At 35.4% G+C, this 13,109-nt stretch overlaps 2 protein-coding genes across 4 annotated transcripts; one reads left to right on the forward strand and one right to left on the reverse strand.

The window, feature by feature from the left end:
• Positions 1 to 581: 581 nt before the first annotated feature.
• On the forward strand, positions 582 to 4,265 carry LOC142627418 (sterol 14-demethylase). 2 transcript variants are annotated; one of them, XM_075801276.1, is made up of 3 exons: positions 582 to 780; positions 1,475 to 1,971; positions 2,992 to 4,265. In XM_075801276.1, the coding sequence occupies exons 2-3, from the start codon at positions 1,507 to 1,509 to the stop codon at positions 3,988 to 3,990; spliced, it is 1,464 nt and encodes a 487-aa protein (XP_075657391.1). In that variant the 5' UTR covers positions 582 to 780; positions 1,475 to 1,506; the 3' UTR covers positions 3,991 to 4,265. The 2 variants fall into 2 exon arrangements, with proteins under 2 accessions (XP_075657391.1, XP_075657392.1); XM_075801277.1 differs by having other exon boundaries at positions 654 to 809.
• A 483-nt stretch (positions 4,266 to 4,748) lies between these two features.
• On the reverse strand, positions 4,749 to 11,782 carry LOC142627419 (peptidyl-prolyl cis-trans isomerase FKBP19, chloroplastic). 2 transcript variants are annotated; one of them, XM_075801278.1, is made up of 11 exons: positions 11,622 to 11,782; positions 11,443 to 11,515; positions 11,009 to 11,140; positions 10,167 to 10,252; positions 10,017 to 10,067; positions 9,636 to 9,716; positions 9,512 to 9,556; positions 9,055 to 9,110; positions 5,373 to 5,448; positions 5,145 to 5,292; positions 4,749 to 5,064 (listed from the first exon to the last, which is right to left on the reverse strand). In XM_075801278.1, the coding sequence occupies exons 1-10, from the start codon at positions 11,685 to 11,687 to the stop codon at positions 5,197 to 5,199; spliced, it is 762 nt and encodes a 253-aa protein (XP_075657393.1). In that variant the 5' UTR covers positions 11,688 to 11,782; the 3' UTR covers positions 4,749 to 5,064; positions 5,145 to 5,196. The 2 variants fall into 2 exon arrangements, with proteins under 2 accessions (XP_075657393.1, XP_075657394.1); XM_075801279.1 differs by lacking the exon at positions 4,749 to 5,064 and adding an exon at positions 5,554 to 5,582 and having other exon boundaries at positions 5,152 to 5,292; positions 5,373 to 5,456.
• Between the last annotated feature and the right edge of the window lie 1,327 nt (positions 11,783 to 13,109).

Below are 13,109 nucleotides of genomic sequence, written 5' to 3' on the forward strand. Positions count from 1 at the left end.
ACAAAACCACCTTTAACAGCCCCACTGTTTTCCAGATCCAACGAGCCCAGCTAATCAAAACCATATTCCCTATAAATTATTCCCTTTCTTCATCTTCTTTTTCAAAAAATACATTTCTGTTTAATATGTTGTTTTCCAAATAAAACTTGTACTTATCTTTTTAGTAATCTTAATTTTTATCCAGCTTTACTACTATTAATTTTTTCTGAATTTGGAAAAGAATAAAAAAAATTTTACTTTTTTTTAATTGAATAAAATGAGATATATTATACCAGAAAAGTTTTAAAAAACTGTATTTACTTTTTTTTTTATAAGAAAAAAACAGTATTTACTATTTAAGGGAAAAACCAAAAAAAGAAGGGTTTGTGTCCATTGGAAGTTTTCACTGGACACATCAGGATTTGAACACATGTTCAAGAGTGGACATGTGTTCACAATCCAATGTATTCAATAAAAACTTTCACTAGATACAAGCCTAACGAAGACAAAGTTAATGAGGAATTTAAAAAATTGAAGAGAGTAGCAAAATTCAAAATTGGCCTAGTTCTATAATTAACATTAACAGCACTCCTAATAACAACGCGCAGGCGCAGCACCCAACTCAAAAACTCTTTTGTGCTTATAAAATTAATAAATAAATAAAGGTTTAGAAGTGAGTATTATTTGCAAGACAGTGAGCCCTGACTGCCTCCCACTTCTTCATCTTTCTCTCATATCACCTTCTAATCTCTCTCTCTCTCTTTTCTCCTTATTTTCTTCCACATTACTCTCTCAAATCAGGTACATAACATTAATCACACTTACCTATGGTAATTTCTATTGCTTTATTGTTATTATCTATTATCTCTACCTATCTATCTGCTTCCATCATTTGCTGATTTGCTCATGTTTTTTTCTCTCTTTTCATTTCGTTATTTTGTTGTCTTTCTTTGATTTCCTTTTACTCTCTGTTTGGTTGCCGAGAAATCTGACGGAAATTTTTTTTTTTAAAAAAAAACTTACATTTTCCGATGAAAAAAATACTGGCCTCATTTAAGTCTGATCGTTGTCTTCTTCTCAAAAAAAAAAAGAAAAAAAGAATAAAAAAGTCTGATTGCTGTTCTTATCAGTGATTAATTCAGTTATCACATTATCAATACTCTATTAATTCATTTTATATTCTATTATCACATTTTTTTCTGTTCATTTACAAATAAATGCAGGCATTACTTTTGCTTCCCAAGCATTATTTCAAAAAAATAATTATTAATATTACCTAGATGCTAGTTGACTATGATAATTCCGTGTATTTACATTTTAGATCTGAACTAAATTTTCTCTAGGAAGTACTACTCTTTTTTTTTTTTTTTTTTTAATATGTTGCAATTAGATTCATAAAAACAAAGAAAAAAAAATCTTGCTATATGGTTTTATTTCACTTTTCAATCACTTGCTTAACATTTCTTTGAACTTTGTTTGGATTTTTGATTTTCAGTTAAATCGACATATTTTTATCGGATTACAATCATGATGGATGTGGATAACAAGTTCTTCAATGTGGGTGCTCTTATTGTGGCCACTCTAGTGGTGGCCAAGCTTATTTCTGTGCTTATAATGCCTAAATCTAAAAAACGACTCCCCCCGGTTGTTAAGACGTGGCCTTTGATTGGCGGCCTCGTCCGCTTCATGAAAGGTCCAATTGTGATGATTAGGGAGGAGTACCCTAAGCTTGGGAGTGTATTCACATTGAAGCTGGCTAACAAGAAGATTACTTTCTTGATTGGTCCGGAGGTTTCGGCACATTTCTTTAAAGCCCCCGAGTCTGATCTTAGCCAGCAGGAGGTGTACCAATTCAACGTGCCCACTTTTGGTCCAGGAGTAGTATTTGATGTTGATTACTCGGTGAGGCAAGAGCAGTTTCGGTTCTTCACTGAATCTTTGAGAGTTAATAAACTCAAGGGATATGTGGATCAGATGGTTACAGAAGCAGAGGTATGTGTGAGTGTGACTTGAAGATTATAGATATGTGGATCCTTGATGGGTTTGTTGTTACTTTTCTTCCACATGTCAGTAGTTTATTTATATATTCATAAGATCATGAAGGCTCCATTTTATATAGTAGGATGTAAGTACTAATTTGTTGGAGATGCGACATGTCCTAAGGCAGTTTTTTGTTACAAAATGGGTTGAATAATATACTACCAGCATTTTAAAACTTCAAAATTAATATATTACCAGCATTGATTGAAATGAAATAATAAAGCCACTTCGACTAACATGTCTAGATAGGTTTCTGCATCAAGTGCTCAGGTATTCTTATGGTGAAGAAAACTTAAACTATGACTTTGTCTAGGCTTTGGGTTGCAAATATTTTATTTTCTTTCAAACTTGATAAACTGTTATCTAAAGGCACAGTTGTCTTGTCAACGAGGCTTGCCCATTTATTGTTGACTATATGCCTAAATCCTGCTGATTAGAAGAAGAGTTATGCAGACTAACACAATGGGGCATAGATGCCTCATGCATGAAAAAAGGGAGGATATTCACCCTTAAGTGGTTAAAAGGATGTTTAGGTAGTGAATCAAAAAATGTGTAATTGTGTGTTGGGAACAAATGCGAATTAAGGACTAGCCTAGGATGGTTCTAATTAAAAAATTGACAATGTCTAGATTATTGTTTAAGTTGTTAAGCTGTAATATTAGTACCTATCATCTGCAAAAGTTTAATGTACAGGTCTACAGTCACCAGCCACGCTTAGAATTATGCTTTCAATGTCCTCACTTTCAGCTATGTTATGTAGTGCTTTCAATTCTTCATACTCTATGAACATTTTTTGCTTGGCAGATGGCTCTCTCTATTGTTATTTGAATTGCTCTATTGACCATACATGTGTGATATGGCTTTTGAGTAGTTTATAGATGGTTCTTTGATTTCTCAGATTCTGCATTATACCTTTTTCACAAAATTAATTACACTATGGTCCTAATTGCCTTTTTTACTGGCACCGGACAGGATTACTTCTCAAAGTGGGGAGACAGGGGTGAGGTGGACCTTAAGTATGAGCTGGAGCATCTAATCATCTTGACAGCCAGTAGGTGTCTCCTGGGTCGAGAAGTTCGTGATAAGCTATTCGCTGATGTTTCTGCCTTGTTCCATGACCTTGACAATGGAATGCTCCCTATTAGTGTTCTCTTCCCATACCTGCCCATCCCTGCTCACAAACGCCGTGACCAGGCCCGCAAGAAGCTTTCAGAAATCTTTGCAAACATCATAGCCTCCCGCAAAGATGCTGGCAAGTCAGAGAATGACATGCTGCAGTGCTTCATTGACTCAAAGTACAAAGATGGCCGCCTGACAACTGAAAGCGAGGTCACTGGCTTGCTCATTGCCGCTCTATTTGCTGGGCAGCACACTAGTTCCATCACCTCCACTTGGACTGGGGCCTATCTCCTCAAACACAAGCAGCACCTATCTGCTGTTTTGGAGGAGCAGAAAAACCTGATGCAAAAGCATGGGAGTAAGGTTGATCATGATATCTTGTCTGAGATGGACACCTTGTATAGGAGCATTAAGGAGGCATTGAGACTCCACCCTCCACTGATTATGCTGCTACGTAGCTCACATAGTGATTTTAGTGTGACAACACGAGATGGAAAAGAATATGACATCCCAAAGGGCCACATAGTTGCCACATCACCAGCTTTTGCAAACCGTCTTCCTCATATTTTCAAAGATCCTGACAGTTATGATCCTGACAGATTTGCCATTGGGAGAGAAGAAGACAAGGTTGCAGGGGCATTCTCATATATTTCTTTTGGAGGTGGCAGGCATGGTTGCCTTGGTGAGCCCTTTGCATACCTGCAGATAAAGGCAATCTGGAGCCATTTGCTGAGGAATTTTGAGTTTGAGCTTATATCACCTTTTCCTGAGATTGATTGGAATGCCATGGTTGTGGGTGTGAAAGGAAAGGTGATGGTACGGTACAAGCGGCGGGTGCTTTCTGTTAATTAATCTAGGTGTTTGGCAGGTCTAAATTAATTACTTGGTCTTTGGGATTTTATTGCTCCATCATGTATGCTTCTTTGGTGTCATGCTTTAATGTGTGTTTCTAGAAAGGTGTTGCTCTCTTTTTTTGGATTTGGTCTTTGTTAGCCTTCATCTGTTTATGGTTGATTATTGTAGCTTGTAATAGAACTTTAGTTTTGTTTTAGTTGTAACTGCCAAAAAATTGGGGCCCTTGACTTGCGTTGGATTTCTCGTTCATCAATGAATTTGTGTTAGAACAAGTATCTCTCTGAATGGTGTCATGTGTCTAGTTCGTGGTTGTAGGAAGGGCTGGATTACCGGCTCATCATCAAGTGGCGAAAATATTACATCAGGATAACCAATGCACTTGAACCGGGCTAATCAATTCCGCATCCAAAATAGAACATGATCGTCATTATGTTGTGTACTTGTCCACGTTTTGATACAACGGGACACCAGGGTTCATATCTTGTGCCCACAACATTGAGCTAAGCGAGACTGTAAAGACCAGAGTCTGTTGTAGGCCATTTCAATTGTTTATAGCCCATATGGTAGGCTGCAAACCTAATAATTAGCCAAGAGGTTTCATGGGCACAAATCTGATTAAGCAACACGTTTTTCATTTGCAACAGAACTTAAAGATCTGAGTTTTGAATGTTGTTCCGAGTGTTTAGGCACTTGGAAGGAAAGATGCTAGAGCTCTTTACATCAACTTTGGATGAATTTAACTCGATTCATAGAAATGAATTCAATGCTAAGTCGTTACCGGCATAAATAATTCAGTTTTGGTCCCAATGAGATATAGTTAAGATGATGCAATACTAATACAAGAATACAGTAAAACAAAAATTCCTACTACACAGGCTGGTGTGAAATAACCTTTCTTGTACATCTTCAAGCTACTTACCATAATATTAGATCACATGAAAAGGTCTAAAAAGGAAATAAAAATATCTCTCTATCTTCGTGGAGATCATCTTTACGTTCATCAAGACCATGTTTTAACATTTATCATATTATGTCTTTGTGGCCGATCATGATCTTCATTCTTCCAGCACCCTGGATTAAAGAGCAACTGAAATAAATGAAAGCTATGAACCTTTTCAGAATTAGAAGGAAAAAACAGAACAAAAACTAACCTCTATGTTTCAGACTGTGGCATCTGTAACATATGTTGAGCTTCACAGGTGATCAGTTTGATATGATTTTTAGGAGTTCAATATCAAACAAAAGAGTCTTGTCTATCAGCCCTTGGTTCCTCAGTACAAAATCCAAAGCTCGTTGACCCTTTGAAACACATTGGCATTGTATCTTGTAAGGGTTCACAAAATTATAATACAAGTATCAACAAAATACTCAAATTTTACCGAAAATGTTGTTGGTCTTGGGCCACTTTTGTTGTAATCATTGTCTGGATATCCCAGATCCGGCGGCACTATGATCCTGCAACACTGCAAAATGGATCATGAAATTTGCATACAATTTTCTTTTTCCCTCCCTTTTTTGCCCAGGCTCAATGCAAGTATAAATTTTGCCAATACTACTAACCTAATTTTGTGCTCAAGGTCAAGAGAAAGCTGCATTAACAATATCCAGGAGCTCAATATTTCATCCAAAAGAACATATAATTAAAGAGAGCACCAATTTGTGAGCTGGTATTAACTTGAAGGTATGGTGACTAGTATCCAGATAATGAGTCTATTAAGTTGGAGTCTGGCATCTCTAGTAGAAATGCATTTTGCAGATTTTTATAAAGTGAAATGCATTTTGCAATTTTTGGTAGTGCTTGGATCTAGTGGTTTAGGAAGGCGAAGAAGGATGGATTGGCAATTGGGGCCAGGGATTGAGATTGTGGTTGAAATTCAGTGATAGTGGTGGTGGTGGTGTGGTTGCAATTGGGGCTTGGATTGTATTGAGAATAAGATTTTTATTTAGCAGAAAGATAGAGTTTGAAATGAGGAAATTCGTTTAAAAATAGGGGTGGTCTCTACTGATGAAAAGATGATGAAGAGTTGCTTAAGATGGTTTAATTGTGTTAAAAGGAGAGTGATTAATGCATTGATGAGCAAGAGTGAGTTGATTCAAGTTGACGGAATACAAAAAGGTAGAGGAATGCCAAAAATTACAGTAGTAAAATAGTAATAAAGGACATGTCAATAAAGGAAGTAATAGAGAGTATGAATTTGGATAGAATAAATTGCTGGAAAAGGATTTATTGTTGTAGATCAATAGCTGAAGTTGACTCATTTGTTGAGGATCTATAGCCGACCCCAAAAATTTGGAAGAAAGGCTTGATTGTTTTTGTTGTTGTTGAGAGTTTTCTTGTGCAATCACTGTAATTGGGTGGCCAAGAAGTCACCGTGCATGATGGTGTGTGCAATTGCAGTTTCAGCCCTTTTTCTATTTGTTGTCAATGTGTGATCATCTTATACACATTGGCTGGTGATCGGGATGGATACAGTGGCTTTGGTGCATGGGAGTTTCAGAGATTTTAGAGATTGATTTAGAAATTTGGGAAATAGATTAGGGGGCTATGCATGGTGGCTTGACTTCTTAGAATTTCTTTTTTGGGGGAAATTGTAGAGAGTTAAAAGAAATTGGTGAAACAAGAAGATTATTTTGTTTGTTTTTTTTTATAGATCTCATTTTTTTTAGTTGGGGTTGTTATGTTTTCTTTTTAAAAAAGATATTGATTGGGTAATGGTTAAATTATTATTTAATGGAAAAAAAAAAAGCATTCTCCAATGACATAACTAAACACAATTTCATTAAGTATTATTACCCTTAAGAAAAAGTTTCAACATAATACCAACTGCATTTTTTTTTTTAAAGAGATACATTATGTAATGAATTCATTATTCGGTTAGAATTCATTATCCCAAAATGCAGTAGAGTTACCAAACACAGCTGAATTAATCCATAGAATGCAATCTTGGCACACTTTAGTGAATGCATCTAGAGACAAAAGACATTGATGGCCATTAGGAATTACGGACAGGAGGTTAGGCAGTTCCTTGAAATCACAAGTAACAAACCAGGCATACATATCATTCAGTTGTAATTCTCTTTAATACTTAATGTGTGGCATGTGCATTGTGCACTACCTTTAAGCAAATGAGCTTTGACAGGTTCTTGAAATCACACTAAAGTAATAAACTAGGCATACATGTTGATTATTTGTAATCCTCTTTATATACTTGACTCATGGTGTTAGGATCTAGATTTTAGTTGGTGAATTCCTGTGACAAAAAGCACTTTAATGAGTGTCATATTCATTGAAAATAAGTAGGTTAGGTATTGAGTCAAGTTTCTGTCTAAAGGTTGCAAGTTCATGAAGACTTGCTCAAACGATCACCAAGTCAGGCAGTAACCTTGCTTGATGCTCTCTCAAGCGAGATTACAGAATTTAGATTCCTGGCCTTTCTTAGACACAGTTTAACCTAAACTAGTAAACTTGAATCTACATATAGATATCTTTCATGTGTGATTTCGAAGGTGACAGAGGCAACAATTCTAATACCTATGAGAGAGCCTAAATTTCCTCAAGTCTAAACCATCAAAAAGCCTCTGCTTGAGCTACCTTTCATTTTCTCTGTAATTTATCCTCAAACCACAAATATCCTTAATACCTTTACTTTTTTAGCAGAAAGTAGAAACCGTCCAGAGATTTTTTTAGAGTGCTGGTGTTCCAAGTTGATGCGGGTAAGTTCCTTTGTGGAGAAAGTTCTATAGAAGGATTTTAGAGTTCTGGAGCCAATAATCAGGAGGCAAACGGGTTGCTTGTTGAGCTAAAAAGTCTGACAGCACATGCTATTACAACAAAGTCATGTTTATTTTACAAAGGTTTTGTGAGTATAAAATAATTTTTACTATTTCTTCTATAGTGGAAATTTCTTGTGAAGTTAGTTATCCTCTTAAGTGGTTTTTCTTTTGAAGAGTTCTTCAGAAGTTTTCCACTTCATAACCAAAATCCGTGGGTTTTTATTTATTTATTTTATAATTGCTTTGGATTGTGGTTGTTACTATGGTTGTGCTAATTTTTATGCAGTTAATTTTGGACATATGAGATAATTAATCCATTACTTCGTTAAGTGGGGTTGATATAACCTTCATACCTCCACTTGTTTGGTAGAAACCCTCCAGAGAGTTCTTTGGAGCGTCTGAGTTCTGGTTGATGCAGATGAATTCATTCATGTAGGAAGTTCTATAGCAGGATCTCAGAATTCTAGAGTCACTGAGGTAGGAGACAAATGGTTTGCTTGCTGAGATTACAAGTCATGTCACATTTAAAAAGATTTTACGAGTATAGATTGATTGTAACTGTTTCTTCTATAGTAAATTCCCTATGGGCTTCATTACCCCCGGAGAGGTTTTCCTTTTGAAGAGTTTTTTCAAAAGTTTTCTATGTGTTTTCTTTTTACTTTTTAATTGTTTTGGATTGTAGTGATTATTACTTAGTTGTGTCAGTTAATTTTGAGCGTATGCAATAATTAATCTGTTACTTTGTTAACTAGAATCACTATAGACTTCATACCTCTACCTGTTTGGTGGAAACCCTCCAAGGAGTTCTTTGGAGTGTCAGAGTTTTGGGTGGATGCGAACAAGTTCATTTGTGGGGGAGTTTCTATTAAAAAATTCTAGAGTTCTGGAGTCGCTGAGGTGAGAGGCAAACAGGTTACTTGCTGAGGTTACAAGTCATGTTTAGTCTACAAAGGTTTTGTGACTATAGGCTTATTGTAACTGTTTCTTCATTTGTGAAAATTTCACATGGGGTTGGTTACCCTGGAGTGGTTTCTTATTTGGAAAATTCTTCAAAAGTTTTCCAATTCGTCACCAAAATCTGTATGTTGTTTTATTACTAAGGATTGTGGTGATGATTACTGTAGTTGTGTTAATTGTTAAGCTATTACATATGTGATAATTATTCCATTACTTAATTCACGTGGCAGGTGCACTACTTTTAATGCTACTGTTCAAAAATTTTGTGGATCACTCAGAAAATAGCATAGTCTAAATAGGCTATATATTTTAGAAAAGTAGATGCAGCACCTTCTAATGCCACCCAGAGCCATGCCTGAAACAGCTTCTTCAAAAGCTGGTATTACCTGAAGATTCAATAGAAACAGAGCACCATTAGAAGCCTCAATTTTGAATGTCCAACTGAATAACAATATGGCCAATTAATCCATAGCATCCCAATTGAATCCAATTCCCAAAGTTGTACTTCCCTACTGAATCTTGACTTATGAAGTTGCACTATAGAATTTAACAATAAGCAGTAGCTTCTTATATAATTCCATACTTTAAAAAAATAAATTTAATAAATAATTAAATGCTTCATCAACATGAGATAGACATGCATTAACTTGAGCCAAGATTTAGAAATTAAATCAAATTCAAAGAAGAGTAGGAATTTGAGGAGACACAGTAGTTCTCCATTCCATCTTAAACAAGATGGAAGGAAAACATTGTTTATTGTTCAAATGGGGAAAAGAATATTCCTCACCTCTTGAGATCCTATTCTAAATTTGAAGAAGTCTTTGTCATCACCCTGCAATTAAGCACTTAAATATTGTGTTCTAATTGAGTATAGTAGAAACTCCAGTTAAAGGATGATAAGCATTCCATACCACAAAGGAGCCACCCTTTGTCTTGTTTCGGGCTTCAAATATACGGCCATAATATCCGATGGTGTAACCATCCCAATCAACCTAGAACAACATCATTGCCAGAAGCTGCTTCAGTTAGACAATTTGAGAATAAAACAACTTAGAATTGAACTTCAATGTTGCATGGTTTATATTGTATTAAATTCAGCTCACCATTTTCTCAAATGTTCATGTATCAACTCTATCAGACTTAAGACAGATGACTCCATGCATACTTATACATATAATTGGGGATATGGAACTAATGCAGTCTAAAATTTCTCTTTAAATGAATGAGATTAGGCTCCAAGTCTTGGCTAACTTACATTATGAAAAAATGCATATGAAAAATTAGTGGCTTACCACTACAGTCTCTCCCATCTTTGGTATGGGACCATTTCCTACTCGCAAGTCCTGCATTCTCATAAATAAGTTGTTAGAACGGATAATTAAATTATGATGCTTGTGCACTGAAACATGTTTGGAGGCCTTATGTATTTTCCATCAGGCAACCTTATACTGAAGACCTGATTCTGTCTCTGTGTAGTCCGGATAACGCATTTTAGTCTTGCCGTAGTCCTTTCCCCGAAGTGCTGGCACTGTAATCCCAAACATGGTGCTCATAATTAGTATTTAGCACTACAAAGCCTCCCATATTTGATTCTTAACAAATTAAGATTACCCAATGGTCCACAATCATACGACTGTGAGATAGAAAGCAAAGCAAAGCAAAGCAATATGCTATAATTAAATCCACTGAAATCAACCTAGGTTACCTACAGCATAAATAGTGTAAACATCAACTATCAAAAAATTCAAAATTAAAGAAATTAGACTATATTCAATGATAGCTCTAAATGACCCATAAAATCATATGAATGAGAGGAAGGACAAGGAAGAGTCCTAAGTGATGGCCAAGCTAAATTATTAACATGTAAGAACACATACCCAAAGAAATCATGTCATCTCTTATTTCAGCCGAAGCTGACAGATGGATTATTAAGCCATGATCAGAAATGCATAATAATTAAGGAATTCAATTGTTTAGATTTTAGTCGAATTTAAGGCTTTAGTATAGCCTTGCAGAATCTCTAAAGTTGATATAATTTGGAACCTTATTATTGTAAGGCTAATAAAGCAGCTGATTGGTGAGATAAAGAAGGCTAGTTGGACCTTCATTCATTCATATATAATCCAGCTAAAAGAGTTGAGGCATTGCTTATCCATCCAAATTCGACATTAATTTTTTGATGAAACCACGATTTGCTTACAGAATTTCCCAGTAACAAAAAAACAATGCTCACGTGCACAAATATAGTGAATAAAGGTCATTGTTAGTGAGGTATGTAAATTACTGTCAGTAAATTCAGCTGCCACAGATACTCCTTCCATTGAAGCATTCCACCAGAATCCAGCAACAAGTATCCCAACTGATGAAACCAAAACTTTCCTTCGCTCAACCACTTTCCCATAAGGCGTGGGGTCTCCTTTAAGATTCAGAAACAAAGTATTATTAAACAGTGCAACTTCAAAACAAGCACTTTTACAATTACTGATTCATTAAAATTTTTCCACTTTGCACACAAAACATATAGAAGAAAAAGCTAGAAAATAATGCAGATAACTGAAAACCCTCAATTAAGCCACATTATCAGCATAGACCTTAGGAAAAAAAAAAAAAAAATCCCAATTTGGTATACAGTTTTATCTTCTTTTTTTTTTTTAAGTACATAATTATTGAAGATTGGTAATTGTGGGAGCAATAGAAGGGTTGAGAAAAAACACAGACCGCATGAAGTTGGAACAGATAAGCAGTGAGGTTGTTGAAGAGATTGAGGAGTAATTGAAAGTCGGCAGCATCCCTGAGAATGAGATGAGACATGAAAGAATAGAAGTGAGTCAAATCAAATGAGAAAAAGAAAGACGAGGTCGGAGGACGGTAGACGTAGACGTAGTAGTAGTACTTACTATGTTTGAAGAAGCTTTAGTAACAAAAGATAACGGTACAGAAACAACCCCTGAAATCCACGCCATTACTAATTATCAATGCCTGTCAACTTTGGTAGTTTCTAGAGAGTGGGAGGGATGGCGGCCTTTCGCGCGAAGATAACGACCTTAGTTTAGAGCTGTGTCTTTGTGGCTCATTGCCACCTTCTGGTTGTTATTGGGCTTTACTTCTCCACATGGGCCCGTAAAAAGGGGCCACTCATTTATAATAAAAAAAAATTAATTAGCTTAATTATTAAAATCTCTTCCATAGCTTTAAATTTCTTAATCTTTATTTAACTAACAAAAGTAGAAGATAAAACTATTTTTATCATATATATATATATATATATATATATATATATATATATAATGGAAGTTGCAGAATTTTATTGCTAAAAAAATATAATTAAAAGGGAGTACATACAGAGAGAACACATGTATAAAAAGTAAGAAAGATATTTATGAAAAGTAGCAAACAAACAAAGAAGGTAGTGATTCCAAACTATCTACGCTCTTCTAGATCCTACTACAATGGCATCAAAAAATTATCAAATACATACACCAAACTCATGGCCAAAAAGTAACCGATAGAGAGAAATGACCCATAAGTAGGGATGATCAAAACCCGGTGGGCAACAAGTACCCTACCTAGCCAATGGGTATGAGTTTTGCCCAACTTGAGAGGGAATTTCAAGTTACATGGGTAGGTTTTTACTTCTGCTCAAATCTAGTGGATCAGGCAAAACCCCCCTACACAATAATATTATTTTTTTTGTTCTATTTTTGGTTTTGGTAAAAGGAAGAAAATTTTTCCCCCTTTTACCAATACCAAAATTAGAAGAAGAAAAAATACTAGTATATAAGGGGCTTTGCCCGACTTCTGCATTTTCCCAAGAGAGCCAGTTAACTCTTCCAAACAAAAAAGCAAAAACTCGGGTCAAGACAAGTTTAGTAGAGATTTATAAAATTCCGATTGAGCAAAGGAGTGGCTCACAGCCACCTAGGGCGGTGACCTATGGCTAGCCTCCACCAAAACAAGACTAACAAAAGGGCACCAATCTACTCAATATTAATCTTCTTTTCCCCAATTGTGGACAACGTTTATTTTTTATTTTTTTTTTCAAACTGGTTTCAGAAGAATCTCATCCAATTCATATGGGGCAATTTTTTAAAATATTTTCATGTGTATTAAATCAAATAACTCATTAAATTATTTGAAAGCACGGACACATGACTAAAGTACATTAGAATGGTTGTTAAATCACCACGTAGTGGGTTAAAATATCTCTTCTCTAAACTAGTTTGAAGGTAGACTCTATCCATATTAAGTGTGCGTTTAAATACTGTCTATTTTGTTAAAAATTAAAAACAAGAAAAAAAATAAAAAATAAAAAAGTTACTGTAGAGGCACGGGCTACAGTTCATTGGCCTAAATACACTGTTCATATCCCATGAATAGGACAAGAG

Source organism: Castanea sativa, chromosome 3 (assembly GCF_040712315.1).
Source record: "Castanea sativa cultivar Marrone di Chiusa Pesio chromosome 3, ASM4071231v1".
NCBI classification, from domain to species: domain Eukaryota; kingdom Viridiplantae; phylum Streptophyta; class Magnoliopsida; order Fagales; family Fagaceae; genus Castanea; species Castanea sativa.

What these genes read in the sequence shown, in the direction of transcription:
- LOC142627419 (XM_075801278.1), bottom strand. Translation starts at nt 11,687, where the DNA reads ATGGCGTGGATTTCAGGGGTTGTTTCTGTACCGTTATCTTTTGTTACT. An exon ending in AATCAGGTCTTCAGTATAAG is followed by an intron (nt 10,068 to 10,166) that starts GTTGCCTGATGG and finishes ATGAGAATGCAG; the next exon opens with GACTTGCGAGTAGGAAATGG. An exon ending in TTAGAATAGGATCTCAAGAG is followed by an intron (nt 9,111 to 9,511) that starts GTGAGGAATATT and finishes TTGAATCTTCAG; the next exon opens with GTAATACCAGCTTTTGAAGA.
- LOC142627418 (XM_075801276.1), top strand. Translation starts at nt 1,507, where the DNA reads ATGATGGATGTGGATAACAAGTTCTTCAATGTGGGTGCTCTTATTGTG. An exon ending in AGATGGTTACAGAAGCAGAG is followed by an intron (nt 1,972 to 2,991) that starts GTATGTGTGAGT and finishes GGCACCGGACAG; the next exon opens with GATTACTTCTCAAAGTGGGG.